This window comes from Trichosurus vulpecula, chromosome 1 (genome assembly GCF_011100635.1).
Source record: "Trichosurus vulpecula isolate mTriVul1 chromosome 1, mTriVul1.pri, whole genome shotgun sequence".
Lineage (NCBI taxonomy): Eukaryota > Metazoa > Chordata > Mammalia > Diprotodontia > Phalangeridae > Trichosurus > Trichosurus vulpecula.
Window position 1 is genome coordinate 82,783,283 of NC_050573.1, and position 17,544 is coordinate 82,800,826.

The 17,544-nt window shown below is 47.6% G+C and overlaps 1 protein-coding gene across 3 annotated transcripts; it reads left to right on the top strand.

The window, feature by feature from the left end:
* Positions 1-937: 937 nt before the first annotated feature.
* Positions 938-14,066, top strand: LOC118843376 (alanine aminotransferase 1-like). 3 transcript variants are annotated; one of them, XM_036750999.1, is made up of 13 exons: positions 938-1,029; positions 1,302-1,464; positions 4,493-4,652; positions 8,336-8,425; positions 8,542-8,650; positions 8,998-9,131; positions 9,450-9,693; positions 9,941-10,020; positions 10,129-10,265; positions 10,501-10,675; positions 13,030-13,185; positions 13,367-13,479; positions 13,596-14,066. In XM_036750999.1, the coding sequence occupies exons 2-13, from the start codon at positions 1,421-1,423 to the stop codon at positions 13,684-13,686; spliced, it is 1,533 nt and encodes a 510-aa protein (XP_036606894.1). In that variant the 5' UTR covers positions 938-1,029; positions 1,302-1,420; the 3' UTR covers positions 13,687-14,066. The 3 variants fall into 3 exon arrangements, with proteins under 3 accessions (XP_036606894.1, XP_036606901.1, XP_036606886.1); XM_036751006.1 differs by lacking the exon at positions 938-1,029 and adding an exon at positions 1,071-1,088; XM_036750991.1 differs by lacking the exon at positions 938-1,029 and having other exon boundaries at positions 1,097-1,464.
* The last annotated feature ends 3,478 nt before the right edge of the window (positions 14,067-17,544 follow it).

Consider the following 17,544-nt stretch of genomic DNA (forward strand, 5'->3'; position numbering starts at 1 on the left):
CTCTCTGTGGGTCTGACCCACCCCTGCCTTTAACCAGGAGGGGAAGGATCTGGGATGAGAGGAGTTAATAAGAACCCATGGTGCTCTTACAATCCCAGGATTGAGATACATTTCTGCTCCAGAGGAGAGAGTGGGAAATGTTGAGTGATCAGGACTGTGAGAAGGCATTTTAGGAGGGGACGAAGACCAGTTTCATTGGCACTGAGTCACTAGCATTATTGGGGTAGGAGTTGTCTCACTCCTTCATCAGTCCCATCCAAGTCATGGCACCAAACACTGTCAACCATTTACCAAAGGATTGGTCCAACAAAACAAACAGAATCAGTTTTCCCCTTTACCAAAGACGTGTTCAATAAACAAACTGAATGGGGTTCACCTTAAAATATGGTTTGATCAAGGAACAAACAGAATCACGCAGTACATATGCTTGTATGAGCTAATTTATTCTCATTGACCCTGAGAATTATGCATGCATAGGAGTTAGAAAATAATTCTGAACTCCCTGAAGGCTTAGTTTGAGAAGTTTTTATAACCATAGAGTAAGCCCCTCCAAACCCCAACTCAGGACCCCAGTGTTTTTAATTAGCCAAAATTATAGTTCCACAAAACAAATATGGTGGCCCCAGAATGTCTGGCCTTCTGCCAATAGTAAACATGGGTTGTTGCAAAGTAGGGGGTGTCAAGATAGTGCCTCTAACAAGGGAGAAATATAAAAAAATAAGGGAAATGTCCAGTGGGCCATGCCCTTGGCAGAAGAAAGTTCCCAGTCAGCCAAATCCAGCAGGAGGGGTTGGGTTCACTCACAGAGCAAAGCAAAACATCTCTCTTATGTCAGAGCACACAAAGCATTATGGTAGGTTAAGCTCAGGGTGGGCCAAAAATGTCTTTCTCCTGACTGGCCAATCCAGGTTATAGGCCTTTTTCAGGTGAGGGGGGCTCAAGCTGGGTCACAACAGATACAAGGATCCTGAGCTGACATCAGAGGTGTTCCAGGTGTCATGTCACCTTACCCCAACTCTTGACCTTGAGGTACTTTCCCCAACTCAACTGCAGGCTCTAGGGCAGAGTCCAGAGGGAGGAGATCCTAGGTAGGTGTTCTTTGGAATGAGGTGTGGGGTTGGTGGAGTTTCTCCTGTCCTGGGCTCTGAGCCACTGCCTCCCTCTGGCCTGGCTCAGGAAGCTAGGAAAGCTGACTGGGACAGAGTGAGGTATCAGGGATATAAAATCTGACTTCCAGTGACTAAAGGGATCCCAGAGCAAGCAGGGAGCTCAAAGGGGTGTCCTTGTGTCCACCACTTCAGGAAGGTTGTGTGAAGAGTGAATGTGACGGAGCGCACCCACCTGTACCCTAAAGAACATTCACACGAGGCCATAGTGTGGCAAAAGCAGCCATCCACTGCTGCTGAACCCCCAGAAGAGGATGAAGATAAGCAGACAGATGCTGAGCTCCAGCCACAGGCTGTGGTGAGGGGGCGAGGCCCAGGCCCTAAGGCCCAATCTCCTTCTTTACCTCATCCTTTATATCTCTCCTATTCTCTGAAAATATCCCTGACCAGCCCTCTTGAGTGTCAGGGCCTTTACCAATTCCTGTCTGTCTCCTCTTCATTCTTAATCTATTTCAGACCACGACCCTGTGGGCCCAGGAGGTCTTCAGGTAGATCACATTCATCCCTTGTCTCTAAGGAGCACAGTTGGCCTGCTGTCATCTCCTTATCCATTTTGCACTTGACCTGGCCTGAATCAGGTTCCCTGCTGCCCTAGTCTTTTGTCTGCATATACCTGTGACCTCTGCCCGTCTACCTTAACTCTTTTCCTGATTTCCCCTTCTTAGGGGGTGTGGGGGGCGAAGAGAGAAGTACAAATAAAGGGCATAGCGCAGGGAAGCCGTGATTGGGCTTGGGTGGTGGGGAGGGAGGGCCAGATAGGCGGGCTGGGGTTAAATTTAGTGTGGGATGGTGCAGCTGCTGCTGAAAAGGTCATGGTGGGGCAGCTATCTGCCCCACCCAGGGTCCAAGCCCATATTAACCTTGTACACTGGGAGAGAGAAGGGCTGAGTAGAGAGAACCTGCTGCCTACTTTATTCCCAGAGGTGAGACCTCTGGGAGGAGCAACACTTCTAAGGTGTCCTCTTGGGGCCAGATCTGAGCCCTTGTTGGGACACCTGCCCTCTCTGTCTTTCCTGCCCCCTCTGTCTTTCCTGCCCCATTCTAGTCCAGTCCCTATGCTCCCTAATTCAGCACTCAGTCTAAGGCTGGAGATCCCACTCTGCAGAGGCTCAGTAAATCCCTATTATTTCTCTTCCTGACCACCCTTATGGTTCTTTTCCCCTGTGCCCATCCTTTCCCTTGGATTTATTCTCATCCCTGTTTCTGCCCTCTTCTCTTTCCCTGTCTGTATTCTCCTGAGTCCATGATCCTGATCTCTTCTCTGGTTCTGTCCGTCCTCCTTTCCCTGACCCTGTGTCCCCCATCCTAGTATATCTTTTGAGCTATATGTGCCTGCCCTTGTCTGCATCTCTTCCCCTTTATCCACCAACCTAGTTCCTCTAACTGTCTCTGGACCCAAAGCTGTGATTACCTGAAACCCAATTCATTTGGGGCAGGAAGTGCAGAGGACAGTTCCAGTGAGGATGTAATTGTGTCAATAGAGGCCCACCAGACCCCCAGAACATCAGTGGTGGTGGTTGTGGAGAGGAAAGAACTCCCTTTCCTCACCCCTCCACCCTCCCATGTTGGCATCCATGGGACAAAGTTCCCATTCCACTCATGTTCTGCCTAGCTCCCATCTTGCCCTGTGTTTTTCTTCCTAGTCCTTCCTACTACACTGTCTCTGGGGACGTTCCCACTTCCACCTCCCAGGGAGTAAGAACTTTGGGCAGGTGGGGTAGAAAGACACCTTCAGATCCATGCCCTGGCCAGGTGACTCCTTGCAGGCCCACTGGTTACTCAGACTGCCATTCCTGCTGAGCAGATCACCTTTTCTGTCCTTGGTATCTGAGAAGTCTCTGTGCCCTTTGATCAAAGTCCATAAACTAAACATTTAGGGAAACAGGGAACTCCCCTTACGGGAGCCTTCCAGGGACTTTTTCCAAGGACAGGACCAGCACAGCTCCTCTGGCCTTGGGGTAAGGGCTCTGAATTGCCACAACCTTCAAATGTCTCCTCCCAAATCTAGACCTTCTGACAAGGCAGGCCTGCATGAGTATGGGAGGAGGTGTTTCAACAATCTGGCTAGCAACTGTTGTGGGGGTGAAAGACCAACACAAGCCCACAACAAGAATGCTGCCAAAGTCCACTGCAAAAGCCCAAGTTCTTTTGATCTGCTATAGTAAGGAAAGCAACGTTAAGGGGTTAACAAGCTTACTTTAATTCAGCATACAAATACCATTTACTTAGTTCAGGGGAAAAAGCCAGCACCTTGAACTTCAGAACAAATACAAACAAATTACAAACATGGACAGACAGACCTTGTCTGATTCAAATCCCAATACATAGTTACCAGAGTTTAACAAAGTCGCAACATCCGGGTTACGAGCTGGAGGGCTCTTAGTGGCTGCCCAGAGTCTCCAAGCCACCAAGAGTGAGAGTCCTACACAAATAGCTCTGTCTTCTCTTCTTATACCGTTTCAGACGTCATCAAATTTCATCTGAATGACCAGAACTTAGGCTCCTATGATTGGCTCTTGAGTTAGCACCTCCCCTTAGTACCCTGAGAGCTTCACACCCATATAGGCTTAGCACCTAATAGGGGTTTGGGCCTGGGGCTTAGCACTTAGTAAGACTCAATGAAATACACTGAATTAATCAAAGGAAACAAAAGCCAAACTCTTCAAGGGCACTTAATTGAACTGAGTGCTAAGAGCCCATTTTGCTTACCAACACAGGAGGAAGGGAGCAGAGTCTGGAAGGTTCAAAGAGGGTTCCCTCCACCAACATATATCAATCCTAGGTACTCATGTCAGCAGAGTATAGAATGATGGCATCAGAGCTCCCCACCCTCAACCAGGAGTCCTGGAGCCCTGCCCAGCTGCCAGGAAAATAGAGGCCTGATCAGACACAAAGATGAAGGGGCTGAAATTCACCTGATCGCTGATGGGGTAACAACCCAAGTTCTCAGGGAAATGGCAGATCTAGCACCACATCCTCACATAAACATTCTCTCATGATACCCTCATGGACTTCCTATTCTGCAAACCCGGGCTGTTTGGTCCCTCAGTTCCCTCATCTTTCCCTTCCCCATCTTTCTCTGTGTGTCTGTGTTGTGGCTGTCTGGGTCTCTCTCTCTCCTTCTCACCTTAGCTATGTGACTGTCTCCCTGCTCCTGGCAGTGATAGGAGTCCTCCCCTAAGCTCTGCCTCTACCTTCCCTCCCTCCCCTACCCCTTTCAGGGACAGAGTTTCCTTCCCTCACCACCTTTCTTTTTACTTCCCAATGTGGGATGCTAGAATGGGTTGGAGTACTCTGAGTAGGCTTCACACTTTCCCCCCATGTAGGACCATGGCAAACAAGAACATCAAGCAAGAAGTGGTGAATGGGATTTGGAACAAGGTGCTGACCTTGGACACCATGAACCAATGTGTGAAAACCATGGAGTATGCTGTACTAGGGCCCACCATGCTGCGGGCTATGGAGCTGGAGAGAGAGCTTCAGCAGGTACTGTCCTGGGTTTCTCTTACCCCTTTGTCGTCTTCCCAGACACCTGCTCAGTCCAAAGCTGTAATCTCTCCCTGGGGTAAGTACTAACTCTCCCAGTGACCTTACCACCTTCCTTCCTTCCTTCCTTCCTTCCTTCCTTCTTTCCTTCCTTCCTTCCTTCCTTCCTTCCTTCCTTCCTTCCTTCCTTCCACCTAACTCCCTCCAGCCCCCTGAATGGATTCGTGAAGCAACTACTATGTGCTTAGTCCTGCCCAACCTCTTCTTCCCAATCCAACTTCTCTCAGCTCTGGGCATACCTACTTCTTAAGTTTCTCTGTTCCCAGGGACACAGTGCTTGCCCCCCCCCCCTTCTAAGGATGTCGCTTTGCCTGTTCCACAGCTATATAGCCTCCAGGCCAACCTTTGCACATGCCCGAGTTAGGTGCTCTATGTTCCCATGCTCGAGATTTTTCTTTCTGTCATTGAGATTACCCAAGGAGTACAAGGCCCTTGAATAATAGGGCATAATATAGAGATAAAGAGGATTCAGTCAGCATTGCCCCAGGTGTGTCATCCCTTACTAGGCCAGGGCTCTCTCTGAAGGCAGCTCCAGACTGTGGGCAGGAAGAGAAGGTGGACCCAAACTGTCTCAGTACCCTTCTCAATCGTGGGGTTTCAACTGGGATGGGCACTTCTCAGATGGACACATTGCCTTCTCTAGTCCCCTTACCCCCACCCCACCTCCACCTCCCTCAGCACCACTGTGGAGCTGTAGGGGAGAGGCTGAATGAGTAAGGAATTCATCTTGTGCTCTCCCACCCCTTGCCAGGGGCCCTCTAGCTTGTCTAGGCAGAATGGGGCGGGCACTGGGAGAGGCCTGCCCCCTGTAATACAAACGTGATACCCATAGTAGCTGTTATGAATATGCAGACGTATTTCCAGGGTAGAATAGCAAAATATAATAAACTCTCTTCCTCCAAGACAAAACCAAAATATTTATTCAGACACCAGAAAGCAAAATTTACCATTGTAACAAAAAAGTTTGTACACATCACCAATCCACGGAGAACCAACATCTAAAGCATTCTTTGTAAGACAAAGTTTATACTCATCACCAATCCAGGGAGCACCTACATCCCAATCGTTCTCTCTGTTAGGCCTCCCCACAAACAAACTGCCAGGAAAATTCCTCCCTCTGCCCACTCATTCTAGCTTCTCTCCCTCAACTCTGCCTTGCTCTAACTTCCCACTCTTTTCCATTGGGCAAGATCCTCCCCCCGCCCCACTGGCTCCATGTGACTCAGGTGCTATCAGCTGGGTCAGAGCTCAAAGCAGGTCACATAGGCATCTTAATGGATGGGAAAGACCTTCCTATTCCATTAACATTATATTCAGCCCCAAGATCTTTCACGTTCATTACATAGGTCGATGGGACTTTAGGGGTAACTTGTATCAACATAATTTCAAAATAAAGACATAAAACAATATTGTAGGGTGGGGGCTTGAGCACAAGCACCCCATCATTCCCCTGTCAAACAAATGGGACCCCAAATCCCTTGGGGTAAGGGGTGAAGGTCTCATGTTCTGTAACTACTTCCTGTTGAGATTGGACGTAGAACTGTCCCTGCCTTGAGAGGTCCCATTTGAGGGGTCAGTTCCTTAGCTGGTTTGTGGAGCTTGGTCAATGCTAGGTCCAGGGGTGATGCATCACAGTTTTGAGCAGAGGGTGATATATAGCTTAAGCAGTCAGTCATCTATAAGTGGAGGTCACTAAGCCTGTAGGAGACAAATCTAGCAAACTGGTTAAACAAACAAAGGCCAAAAAGAATAAGGAGACAATAACCAGAAGCAGGATAAATATAGTGTCAGCCACGCTTCTGGAGTCCATGAATCCACTATCATAGCCTTATTCGTGGTAAAATATGAGTTAAGGGCACAATTTGGTAATCATCTTGACCTGAATAAACAACAGTTACAGTATTGCCTTTTCCAAGTGCTATAATCTCCGCAGCTTTCAGAACGTGGTCTGGCTTCCCTTTTACCCATACTTTAGCTCCCAGTTTTATTCTATCAGTAGAGCCAAACCCTTCAGTTCTTCTGACAGTTATTTTGAAAGGAGGATCAGTTTTCACAAAGGGTATTACTTCACAAGGAATAATGATCACTTGAACTATTCTATCATTTTTGCAAAACTGTATAGGTTCTTCACCTAAACTTTGGAATACCACAATAATTCCTCCTTGATAATTAGAATCTATTACTCCAGCCAACACATGTACTCCTCTAGCTGCTAATCCTGATTTGGGTGATATCAGTCCATAATGAATTTTAGGGATTCTCATACATATTCCAGTAGAGGTTTTCCTTATTTCTTTCCTATCCAACAAAAACTCTTCCAAACAATATAAATCATAACCTGCTGAGTAAAATCCTCAGTTACTACATTAAACACTGTGTGGCCCCCCTGGTTCTCTTGCTTCCTTCATAGTATTTGACAAATGTCCACATTTCTACAAGCCTCCTCATCTGAATTTGCTTCATCTTCCTCCCCTATGTCTTCCTCCCATGTGTCTGGGTCCCAATTAGGCCCTGCATGTGAAAGGGTTGCATGCACCTTCTTCTTGTTAACTTTTCTCTTCTTTTTCTGAGCTAAACTAACAGCTGTCTTTTCTGCTACCACCTGATACTTTCTAGCTTGCTCTTCTAAAGGAAAGTCCTGACGTTGTTGCATAGAAAGTTTCTCATGCAAATCAGCTAATTCCTTTTCCACCTGAACCTTTTCCTCCAGCAATTTATCTCTGCTTTTACATATAATATGATACCTTGTTAACAACACCCATCCTCTTCTATGTAACCCTGCCGTTTCTTTCCCTAGTTCTATTGGTGTTACTTGCAAGCATCTTCCTAAATCTATGGGTTCTCCATTCTGTAGCCTTGGTTCTCAGTTTTCACAAAGTTCTGTGCTTTTAGCCCATTCTCTTGCCAGGGAGGAATAAGGTAAATCCTCCCATTCCAGGATACCCATTTCCTTCCCTAGAGCCTTCCTGTCTCCAAGTAGAGGTTTTATATTTTGTGATTCCATCCTCATGGCCATATGTAAGGCCAATGTGATATCCATAGCAGCTGCTATGAATATAGAATCAGAAAATATAATAAACTCTCTTCCTCCAAGACAAAACCAAAATATGGTAACAAAAAAGTTTTTACACATCACCAATCCTGGGAGCACCAACATCTTAAGCATTCTTTTTAAGACAAAGTTTATACCAATCACCAATCCAGGGAGCAACAACATCCCAAGCATTCCTTCTGTTAGACCTCTCCACAAATAAGCTTCCCCAGGAAAATTCCTCCCTCTGCCCACTCATGCTAGCTTCTCTCCCTCAGCTCTGCCTTGCTCTCTCCCAGCTCTTCCTCGTTGGGCAAACCCCTTCCACCATGGGCTCCTTGTGGCTCAGGCTCCGTGTGGCTCAGGATCCATGTGACTCAGGCTGTATCACAGCTGTCAGCTGGGCCAGAGCACAAAGCAGGTCACATAGGCCTATTAATGGACAGGAAAGATCTTCCTATTCCATTAACATTACACCCTCCCCCCCACCCCCCATCAGGGTTATTTGGTTCTGGGAGCCCAGACAACTGGGAAGGGAGAAGAATGAAGGGTAGAGGGGGAGCTCTCATCTTCTCACTCTCTCTCTCTCCAGGGTGTGAAGAAGCCCTTCACAGAGATTATCAAGGGCTTTAAAGGAGATGCCCATGCTATGGGTCAGAAGCCCATCACTTTTATGTGCCAGGTGAGAAGCTTTCTGCCTGCCTCTTGCTATCTAGGTTAGTACCTGTCCCTTCTCTCTCTGAGGGACCCCCATGGGCCCTCACTTTATGCCCTTCCCTTTTCTCACACAACTCTCAGGTCTTGGCCCTCTGCCAGTACCCAGATCTCCTGAGCAGTCCATCCTTCCCAGAAGATGCCAAGAAGAGGGCAAGGAGGATCTTGGAGGCTTGTGAAGGCCACAGCACAGGTGAGTCCTTTTTCTGCCACACTTCCTCTCTTGTCCTGTCAAGCAGCTTGTCAATGGATTTGTAGCAGAGGAACCTAGTTTTGAATCTTAGTTCTGCTGGTTCCTATCTATGTGACCTTGGACAAATCACTTCCCCTCTCTGGGCCTGAGTTTCCTCAGCTATAAAATGAGGGAGTTGTGTGAGGCCCCTGCAGATTTGAATCTAAGATACCCTGGTGCTGAAGGGGAGACAGGGTTCCACCTTCAGGGACCCTCTAATCTTAAGGGGAGTTTGGCTTTTCCACAGTCTCCATGCCTTTCTTTCCGATCTATGCCCATCTTAACCACCCATCCCCACCCTGGCTTAGGGTCTTACAGCGCCAGTGCTGGCATCCAGATGATCCGAGAAGATGTGGCAAGGTACATGGAACATCGGGATGGGGGCATTGCTTCTGACCCTGAAAACATCTTCCTGTCCACAGGGGCTACCAGTTCCATCATGGTACACCTCCCTCTTTCTTTATCTCTTCCCTTCCCCCCATCTGATTTCCTTAGACCCCTCCCCACTCCACCCCCTACTCAGCCCTTCCCCTAGCAGCCATGGGCACAGAGGCCCCCACTGTACCTGAGCCTGGCACAGCCTATGCCCAATTGGCAAGGAAAGGGGGAGAGGAAGGGGTGGGTAAAGATTCCTGATTAGGGCCAGTGTGTCCATGGCCTCAGAAATCCAATGACAGTCAGGGGGAGTAGGTAAAGGGTATTGGTAAGAGGGAATTTCTGTTTCCTGACCCCTGACTCAGCTTTTATCTCTCTTCTCCAGGCAGTGCTGAATCTGTTGGTGTCAGGCAAAGGGAAGAACAGGACAGGGGTCATGATTCCCATTCCCCAGTACCCATTATATTCAGCCACCCTGGCTCAATTTGATGCTGTCCAAATCAACTACTACTTGAATGAGGAGCGTCACTGGGAACTAGATGTGGCTGAGTTGCAAGGGGCGCTCAATCAGGCCAAAGCTCACTGCCAGCCTCGGGTCCTTTGTGTCATCAATCCTGGCAACCCCACAGGTAGATTACCTTCATCCTTGCCTCACCCACCCCCTGCCAGTCTGGCCCTATTGTCTATCCCATCCTTAGGCCCAGGTTCCCTTGGGCATCACCCTCCCCAAGTCTTGGGGTGGGAATCTGCCCATGCATCTCATCTCTTGCCCCACCCTAGCCTTAGCTACAGCACAACCTGCAATCCCCCTCAATTACCCACTGGTCCCCTGTGACCTTCTCTGTCCCCTTTTGTGCCCCCTAACCTAAAACCCAGGGCAGGTCCTGAGCCGTGAGAACATTGAAGCTGTCATCCGATTTGCCTATGAGGAGCATCTCTTCCTGATGGCTGATGAGGTGTCTAGGGAGGGGCCCTGCCGGGGGTGGTGGTTAGGACTGGGTGAGGGGAAGCCTCAGGGGTGTCTTTGAATGTGAATGTGACCTCCCTCCTACCTGGACCCTCAGGTTTACCAGGACAATATATATGCTGAGGGATCCCAGTTCCACTCATTCAAGAAGGTGCTGATGGAGATGGGCCCACCCTATGCCCAGCAGCTAGAGCTTGCTTCCTTCCACTCCTGCTCTAAAGGCTACGTGGCCAAGTAAGACACAGGGACTGCTCCTCTTTCTGGGCCAGGCAGACACAGGGATACTCCCTACCTCTCTAAGCCAGGGAGATAGAGGAATCACCCTCCCCAATAAATAACAAACCATTATTCCCAGATAATAAGCCCCAACCATCCCTCTGCACTGCTCAGACATGCCCAAGACCCTAAGGCCCCCTGGGAGCTCTTCCCCCATTCCTTAGTCCTTCTGATCCTCTGACACTCTTCCCAGGTGTGGGTTCCGGGGGGGCTACACAGAAGTAGTGAATATGGACCCTGCAGTAAAGCAGCAGATGTTAAAGTTGGTCTCAGTTTGGCTGTGCCCACCAGTACCAGGGCAAATTGTCATGGACATAGTGACGAATCCCCCTCAACCTGGGGACCCCTCTTATGAGCAGTTCCAGCAGGTGAGTAGGACCAGGGTCAAGGGAGATGGTGGGATGGGATGGAGCACTCTCCAGACTGGGGAACATTCCCCCCAATAACAGTTCCAAGGGTAAGTGGTGCCAGGGATCGCAGATAGAGTCCTAGATTTACAGCCGGAAGTGACCTCTGACATCATCTGGTCCAACCCATTCATTTTGGAAGGGAGGAAACTAAAGCCTAGAAAAGGGTATGGACATGCCTAAAGTCACACACCTGAAAAGTGGGAGTGCTAGGACTCCAAATCCTCTCAAGCAAAAAGAGATAACTAGGGGTACTAGGTGCCAAGGAAGATCAGACCTGGTTTGGATCCACCATGAGCCTTGTCCTCATGGAGCTCACAGTCTGATGGGGGAATAAGGGATAATATTACACAAGCACATGAGACAAGAGCAAACAAGGTGCTTTGTGAAGCCAGAGAGAGAAGGTTGTAACCAAGCCAGGGTACCTGGTTGGAGGTGGTGCCCTAGGACTTGGACTTAAAGGATGACTAGGAGTAAGACCCATGGCATGGCTGCCAAGAACACAGGGAGACTCTTATTCTAATGAAGGATCCGAAGAGGAATTCTCTGGAAGCACTTTGGAAATAGGGAGGAAAGAATTCAGCTGGAAAGAGTGCAAGAGAGGGTGTCGCAGGCACAAGGAAGAGTATGGGCAAAAGCATGGATTCCAAAGAGCACCAATCCATTCTCAGGGTGCAGAGAGTAATCCAGTAGGTGGCTATAGCATACAGTGCAGGGACAGGAGTGAGGAATGTTGGGAAAGTTAGGGTGTCAGGTCATGGAGGGCCTTGAATGCCAGACAAATGAGAGAGGAGAGGGGAGAAGAGCCACTAGGGAAGGCAGGTGGCAGTGAGGGCACACACTTGCATGATGGTAGTGGGAGTAGTGAGGAAGATATGGATGAGAGAGATGTTGAGGAGATGAAAACAACTGGACCTGGTAACAGGAAAGGAGAGGCTAGGGAGGAGGAGGAGGGCCAGAGAATAGGTTCCCAAACACAGAAGCCTAGTGCCCTGGAGAGATGGTGAAGTCAGAAAGACAAGACAGCTTGGTTAGGGGGAAACCCTGGCTGGTAGACATGCTAGATTTGAGTTGCCAGTGATACCCCCAAGAGGTGTCTGCTCTGTCCTTGGGGATGCAATTCTTTGACATCCTCAGGAGACAGACACAAACTTGGGAGTCATCTACAAAGATGGGATGTCAGTAAATCAGCAGATATCACACACCTACTCTACAGGTACAAAGGATGAAACAGTCTCTAATGGCAAGGAGTTTACATTAGAGTGGGGGAGACATAAGGCTGAAGGGGATTGTCAAGTGGGAAAGTGTAAATAGAAAGAGAAAGGGGCCAGAGGCAGACCCACACTGGGGCCAGAAGGTGGTTAAGGAGCTAGTGGAGACAGAGAAAGACAGAACCAGTCTGTGATTGGTCAGTGGCCTAAGGTGAACAAAGCAGGCTAGAGACAGGAGAGTCAGGAATCAAATAGAAGTTTAATTAATTACAGAGTGAAAAAAAAGAGGTTGCAAAGTGAGGTCCTCCTGAGGAGGGCTTGTGGCTTGTGGCAGGGGTAGGGCTTTTATTCCTGAAAACCAAAAAAGGCAGGTCCTAACAGTCATTAGGTTTTGAATAAACAGTTCCCATGGCAGGCCCACATGTGCAGGCCTTTTTGGGACAATACAGGTGTTTCTGGGTCCTGTGGGAACAGTCTTTAAGTTGATTGTCTCAAGTCATGAGTCTTGTGTTTGTTCAGCGGAGTACAAAACCAGAGTTAGCATGGCAGGAACAGGACTGCAACACCTGGCTCAATTCACTTAGCTGTTACAAGAAACAGGGATTGTGAGCATGCCAGGAGATGTTGATTGATCACTTCTTGCTGCAGCATGTCAGCTGCTTCTGACTCTCAGGTCCCTGGGAAATAGGGAATCCCTCAGAGAGTACCTGGGGCTGGTCGAAGCAAGACATTTTGCCAGAAGGTGAGCACAAAGGGTTGTTGTTATGCCAAGCTCAGGGCCTTAGTTCTGGAAAACAGTGTTATCTCCTAATATCTTCACAACAGAGAGATAGAAGAACCCAGGGACAATGTATGTTGGCTCTGCCCCAGGAAGAGGAGGAAGAAAGTAGTCCATCAGCCACAGTGCCTAAAACTGCAGAGAGGATGGAGATGGAGAAATCTTCATTGCATCTGTCAATTATTTCATTGGTGACCTCAGAGAATTTCAGCAAAGTGTTGTAGGGACCTAGCCAGCTGTCCATTTCATGGGACTGCCCCCCTGAAGTTATGGGGTGTGAGGTGGCCAGCATACTGGCCAAGCCGTGACTCTTCTTCCAACACCAGGAGAAGAAGGCTGTGCTATCGGACCTGGCGGAGAAGGCTCTGCTCACGGAGAAGATTTTAAACAAGCAACCTGGCATCCACTGCAACCCAGTGCAAGGGGCTATGTACTCTTTCCCTCGCATCCAGCTACCCCCCAAAGCATTGCAGCGTGCAGAGGTGTGAAGCAATACTTCCTTGGCATGGGGAGTGGGGATAGGCTACGAGGGGCTGGGGTGGGCTGGACTTAAGGGGCTTGATCCCTGATGCTTCTCTCTCTCTCTCTCTCTCTCTCTGTGTGTGTGTGTGTGTGTGTGTGTCTATGTCCATGTTTGTGTTTCCCCTCTCTGTTGCTGCCCAGGAGCTGGGCCAGCCTGCTGACTTGTTTTTCTGCATACAACTCCTGGAGGAGACTGGTATTTGCGTTGTGCCTGGCAGTGCCTTTGGCCAGAAAGATGGCACCTACCACTTCAGGTAGAGGGTGGGAGGTTCCATTGAGAGCTTCAGGCCACTGACTGAAGGGCCCCTTCCAGAGCACTGAGGGGAGATGCTAACCACTGACCTTTTCTCTGCTTCCCTTCCACCCCCAGGATGACCATTCTTCCCCCTTTGGAGAAACTGAAGATCGTTCTAGAGAAACTGAACCAATTTTATGCCAAGTTTACTCAGGAATATTCCTAGTGGACAGAGACTGAAGGGAAAAGAGGGGTGGAGAACTACTGCTTGTCCATTACTTAGACCTTCTCTGGAAATAAATCTTGGGATCCCTACCTGTCTATATTTTCTTCCTTTTCCTGTGTTTCCCTTTCCTTCACTGGGGGCTATTAGAGAGAGGGTGAGAAAACCAAGGTGGTGGACAAGGCCCAGAGGTATCAGCACAGATTTGGATTGTGTCCCCTCTGAGGATTCCAAGTGAGAGCCATAGAGATCCCTGGGAGGTACAAGGGTTGATGGATTGAGCCCCTGGGTCCCTCTTACAGGGCATCCTAATAAAGATATTGAAGATGATTTGGTGCCCCTACTCCTTAGGAAGAACAATAAAGGGGTATGTGACTTTGTGACTCCTGAGGACCACGTATGCGTCTGGGCTTGGGGCACGGGGCTAATGTGGCACAGCCATAGAGAGTAAATCCAGGAACCTGACTTCCTTTCCCCTACATCTTCCTTCACTCAGCCTGAGAGTTGTCAACCCCTCTCTCCCATCCTCCCCTCCCACCAACTCCTTACAGGCCTGTTCTCCCTTAGGCTTCCCCGATTCCCACCAACTATTTCTAGCTCAGTACCCTCCTTCCTGGCTTCTATGAGGCTGATTGGTACAGCTTTAGAGACTTTCTCCCCCCAGACTCTTTGCTTTCCTATAACTGCTTATCTAGAGTCTCCACGGGATAGACACAGGAATAGCCTCCCACTATCCTTCAGGGTGAAGAATAAGGCGGTTTAAAAATCTAATTCAACAAACATTTATAAACAGACTCCTATTGGGAGAACATGGTGATTAATCCTCTGGAGGCAAAGATTACATAAGACACACACACATGCACACATACGCAAAATCTGCTAAGAAACAAAGGCATGCTTGTTCACCTGTAAAATGAGGGAATGGTACCAGATCTTCTAAGATTCCTTCAGGTACCACATCCTGTAATCCTGAGTCATCCTTCCCTGGATCTGCTCCTCCTGGGGCACCTTTGCCCTTTGGTTTCAGCGCTTTCACCTTTTGCTGCTTTTGGAGCCTTCTTTGAACACTAAACTGTACCCTGAGACTTCTGAGTGTCTTCTACATCTCCCCTCACCTACTCACTTCTGGCCTGCATGGTGCCCTTGGTTCAGATCAGCTCCTGCAGCACTGAATGCCCTCTACTGCAGGCTCTGTAGTCTAGCTCTTCTTCAATCTTCTTCTAGCTCTTCTTCTTGAGTCACCTTAGCTCGCTACCCACCCCAGAGCACAAGGTGTGTCTTCTGGAGTTTGTTCACAAGGATCTAGAATCAAACATAATTCACTAGATAATGGTCATTCCATTCCTGGACAAAAAGAAAATGTCCTCATCTGAGACTTGGGGCCTTTGAAAGTTCAATAGTTCCTAGGTGCTAATGGACTCATCTTGATTCCTTCCCTGCTAGAAGGGTCCATTTCTTCTTGGCCCTGTGGTGTCTTCTAGTGTTTCCAGTCATAAAATTCCCCCTGCCAATATGAGATTTGTCCATCTGCATTGGCTCAGGTGAGCTCATTGATTTAGGACAGGGTTAGGGAACATGCAGTCTGAAGGCCACATTTGGCCTTCTTGGTCCTTAAGTGAGTCCCTTAGACTGAATCTAGATTTTACAGAAGGAATACTTTTATTTTTATTAATACTTTTTTGTTCATCTTTTTTACTTTTTTTATTTGATTACAGTTAAATATTAATGTGGCCTTCCAACATGAAAAGTTTCCCCACCCCTGATCTAGGCTATCATCCCTGGCTCTACAGCCAATATGGAAAGCTCCCCTTTGGGTTTTGCTTCTCTACCATTCCTCCTCCCATGTCTTTCTACCTGTAGCCCAGGCAAGAGTGAGAAAATGTGGAAGGCAGAATCAATATGGCAGAGTAAAGGCAGGGACTCAACAGAGCTCTTCCCCCAAGCCCCTCCAAATATTTTTAAATGACTCTAAACAAATTGTAGAGTGGCAAGACCCAAAAAAGATGAAGTAAAACAATTTTGCAGTCAAAGACAATGTAGAAGGTCAGCAGGAAAGGTCCGTTACACCAGTGTGAGAAAGAATCATGGTCCAGTGTAGATCAAACCAAAGCAGACCAGGCCCCAGCAAACCAGGAGCAGGCCTCGAAGTAACTGAATCAGTAGCAGTAGTGGTGGTTTCCAGATCTCTCAGCCCACAGACACCAAAGACAACTTAGAAGGTCAGCAGGAAGGGTCTGTCACACCTGGGTGAGAATGGAGCACAGTCCAATGCAGACCACACCAGCCCCACAAAGAAGAAGCAGGCCTTGGGAGTCACTGAATCAGCAGAGGCAGCAGCTGCTTCTGGAGCTCTTAGCACACAGATGGTAAGGGGGTTAAACAACTGGTCAGAAAGAGATTACAGGGGTCTTTTTGCTATCACTAAGTCAGGACTCTGTTGCTTTGCCCATATTCTGATCTAGGTCACAGTCCTGGGTGGTAGTCCCGGGGCAAGGAGGAACACTAGCATAGCAGAGCTTGTGGCCACAGTGAATCAGGGACCCTCCTCACAGCTCCAGGGCACAAAAGACTGGTTGTGATCACTCACAGATCAGAGCATAGGCTAGGAGAGTAGTAAACACGTCTCCTTAGACCATACCATGTTGGAAAAACTGAAAAGTTACAGGTCTCTAGAAGTATCTCTGAAAATAGATGCACAAAACCCCTGAAGCTTAGGACAGTATATCGTCCACCCTGAAAGCAGAGCCCCTCTTTAACAAAGAGTTAAAAATCAAGTAATAGCCTGGGGAAATGAACAAACAACAGAAAAAATTCTGATGATAGAAAGTTACCATGATGACAAAGAAGATCAAAACACGCACTCAGAAGAGGATAAAGAAGTCAAAGCTCTTACATCCAATGCCTCCAAGAAAAAATAGGAATTGGCCTCAGGCCATGGAAAAGCTCAGAAAAGATTCTGAAAATCAAGTAAGAGAGGTAGAGGAAAAATTGGGAAGAGAAATAAGAGTGATGCAAGAAAATCATGAAAAATGAGTCAATAGCTTAGTAAAGGAAACTTAAAAAAATTCTGAGAAAAAGAACACCTTAAAAGGCAGATTAGACCAAATGGCAATAGAAGTACAGAAAGCCAATGAGGAGAAGAATGCCTTGAAAAGCAGAACTGGCTAAATGAAAAAGAGACACAAAAATTCCCCGAAGTAAAAACCCATTGAAAAATAGAATTGGCCAAATGGAAAAGGAGGTACAAAAGCTCACTGAAGGAAATGATTGCTTAAAAATTAGGATTGAGCAGATGGAAGCTAATGACTTTATGAAAAATCAAGAAACAATAAAACAAAATGTAAAGACTGAAAAAATAAAAGATGATGTGGAATATCTCATTGGAAAAACAACTGACTTGGAAAATAAACTCAGGAGAGATAATTTAAAAATTATTGGACTACCTGAAGCCATGGTCAAAAAAAGAGCCGAGACATCATTCTGCAAAAAATTATCAAGGAAATCTGCCCTGACATTGTAGAACCAGAAGATAAAATGGAAATTGTAAGAATGCACCGTTCACCTCCTGAAAGAGGTCCCAAAATGAAAACTCCCAGGAATACTATAGTTAAATTTCAGAGCTCCCAGGTCAAGGAGAAAATTTTGCAAGCAGGCAGAAACAATTCAAGTATCATGAAGCCACATTCAGAATAACACAAGATTTAGTGGCTTTTACATTAAAGGACCAGGGGATTTGCAATATAATATTATAGAGGGCAAAGGAGTTAGGATTACAACCAAGAATCACCTACCCAATAAAACTAAGTATAATAGCTCTGGGTGGGGGGGATATGAACATTCAATAAGAGAGAGGACTTTCAA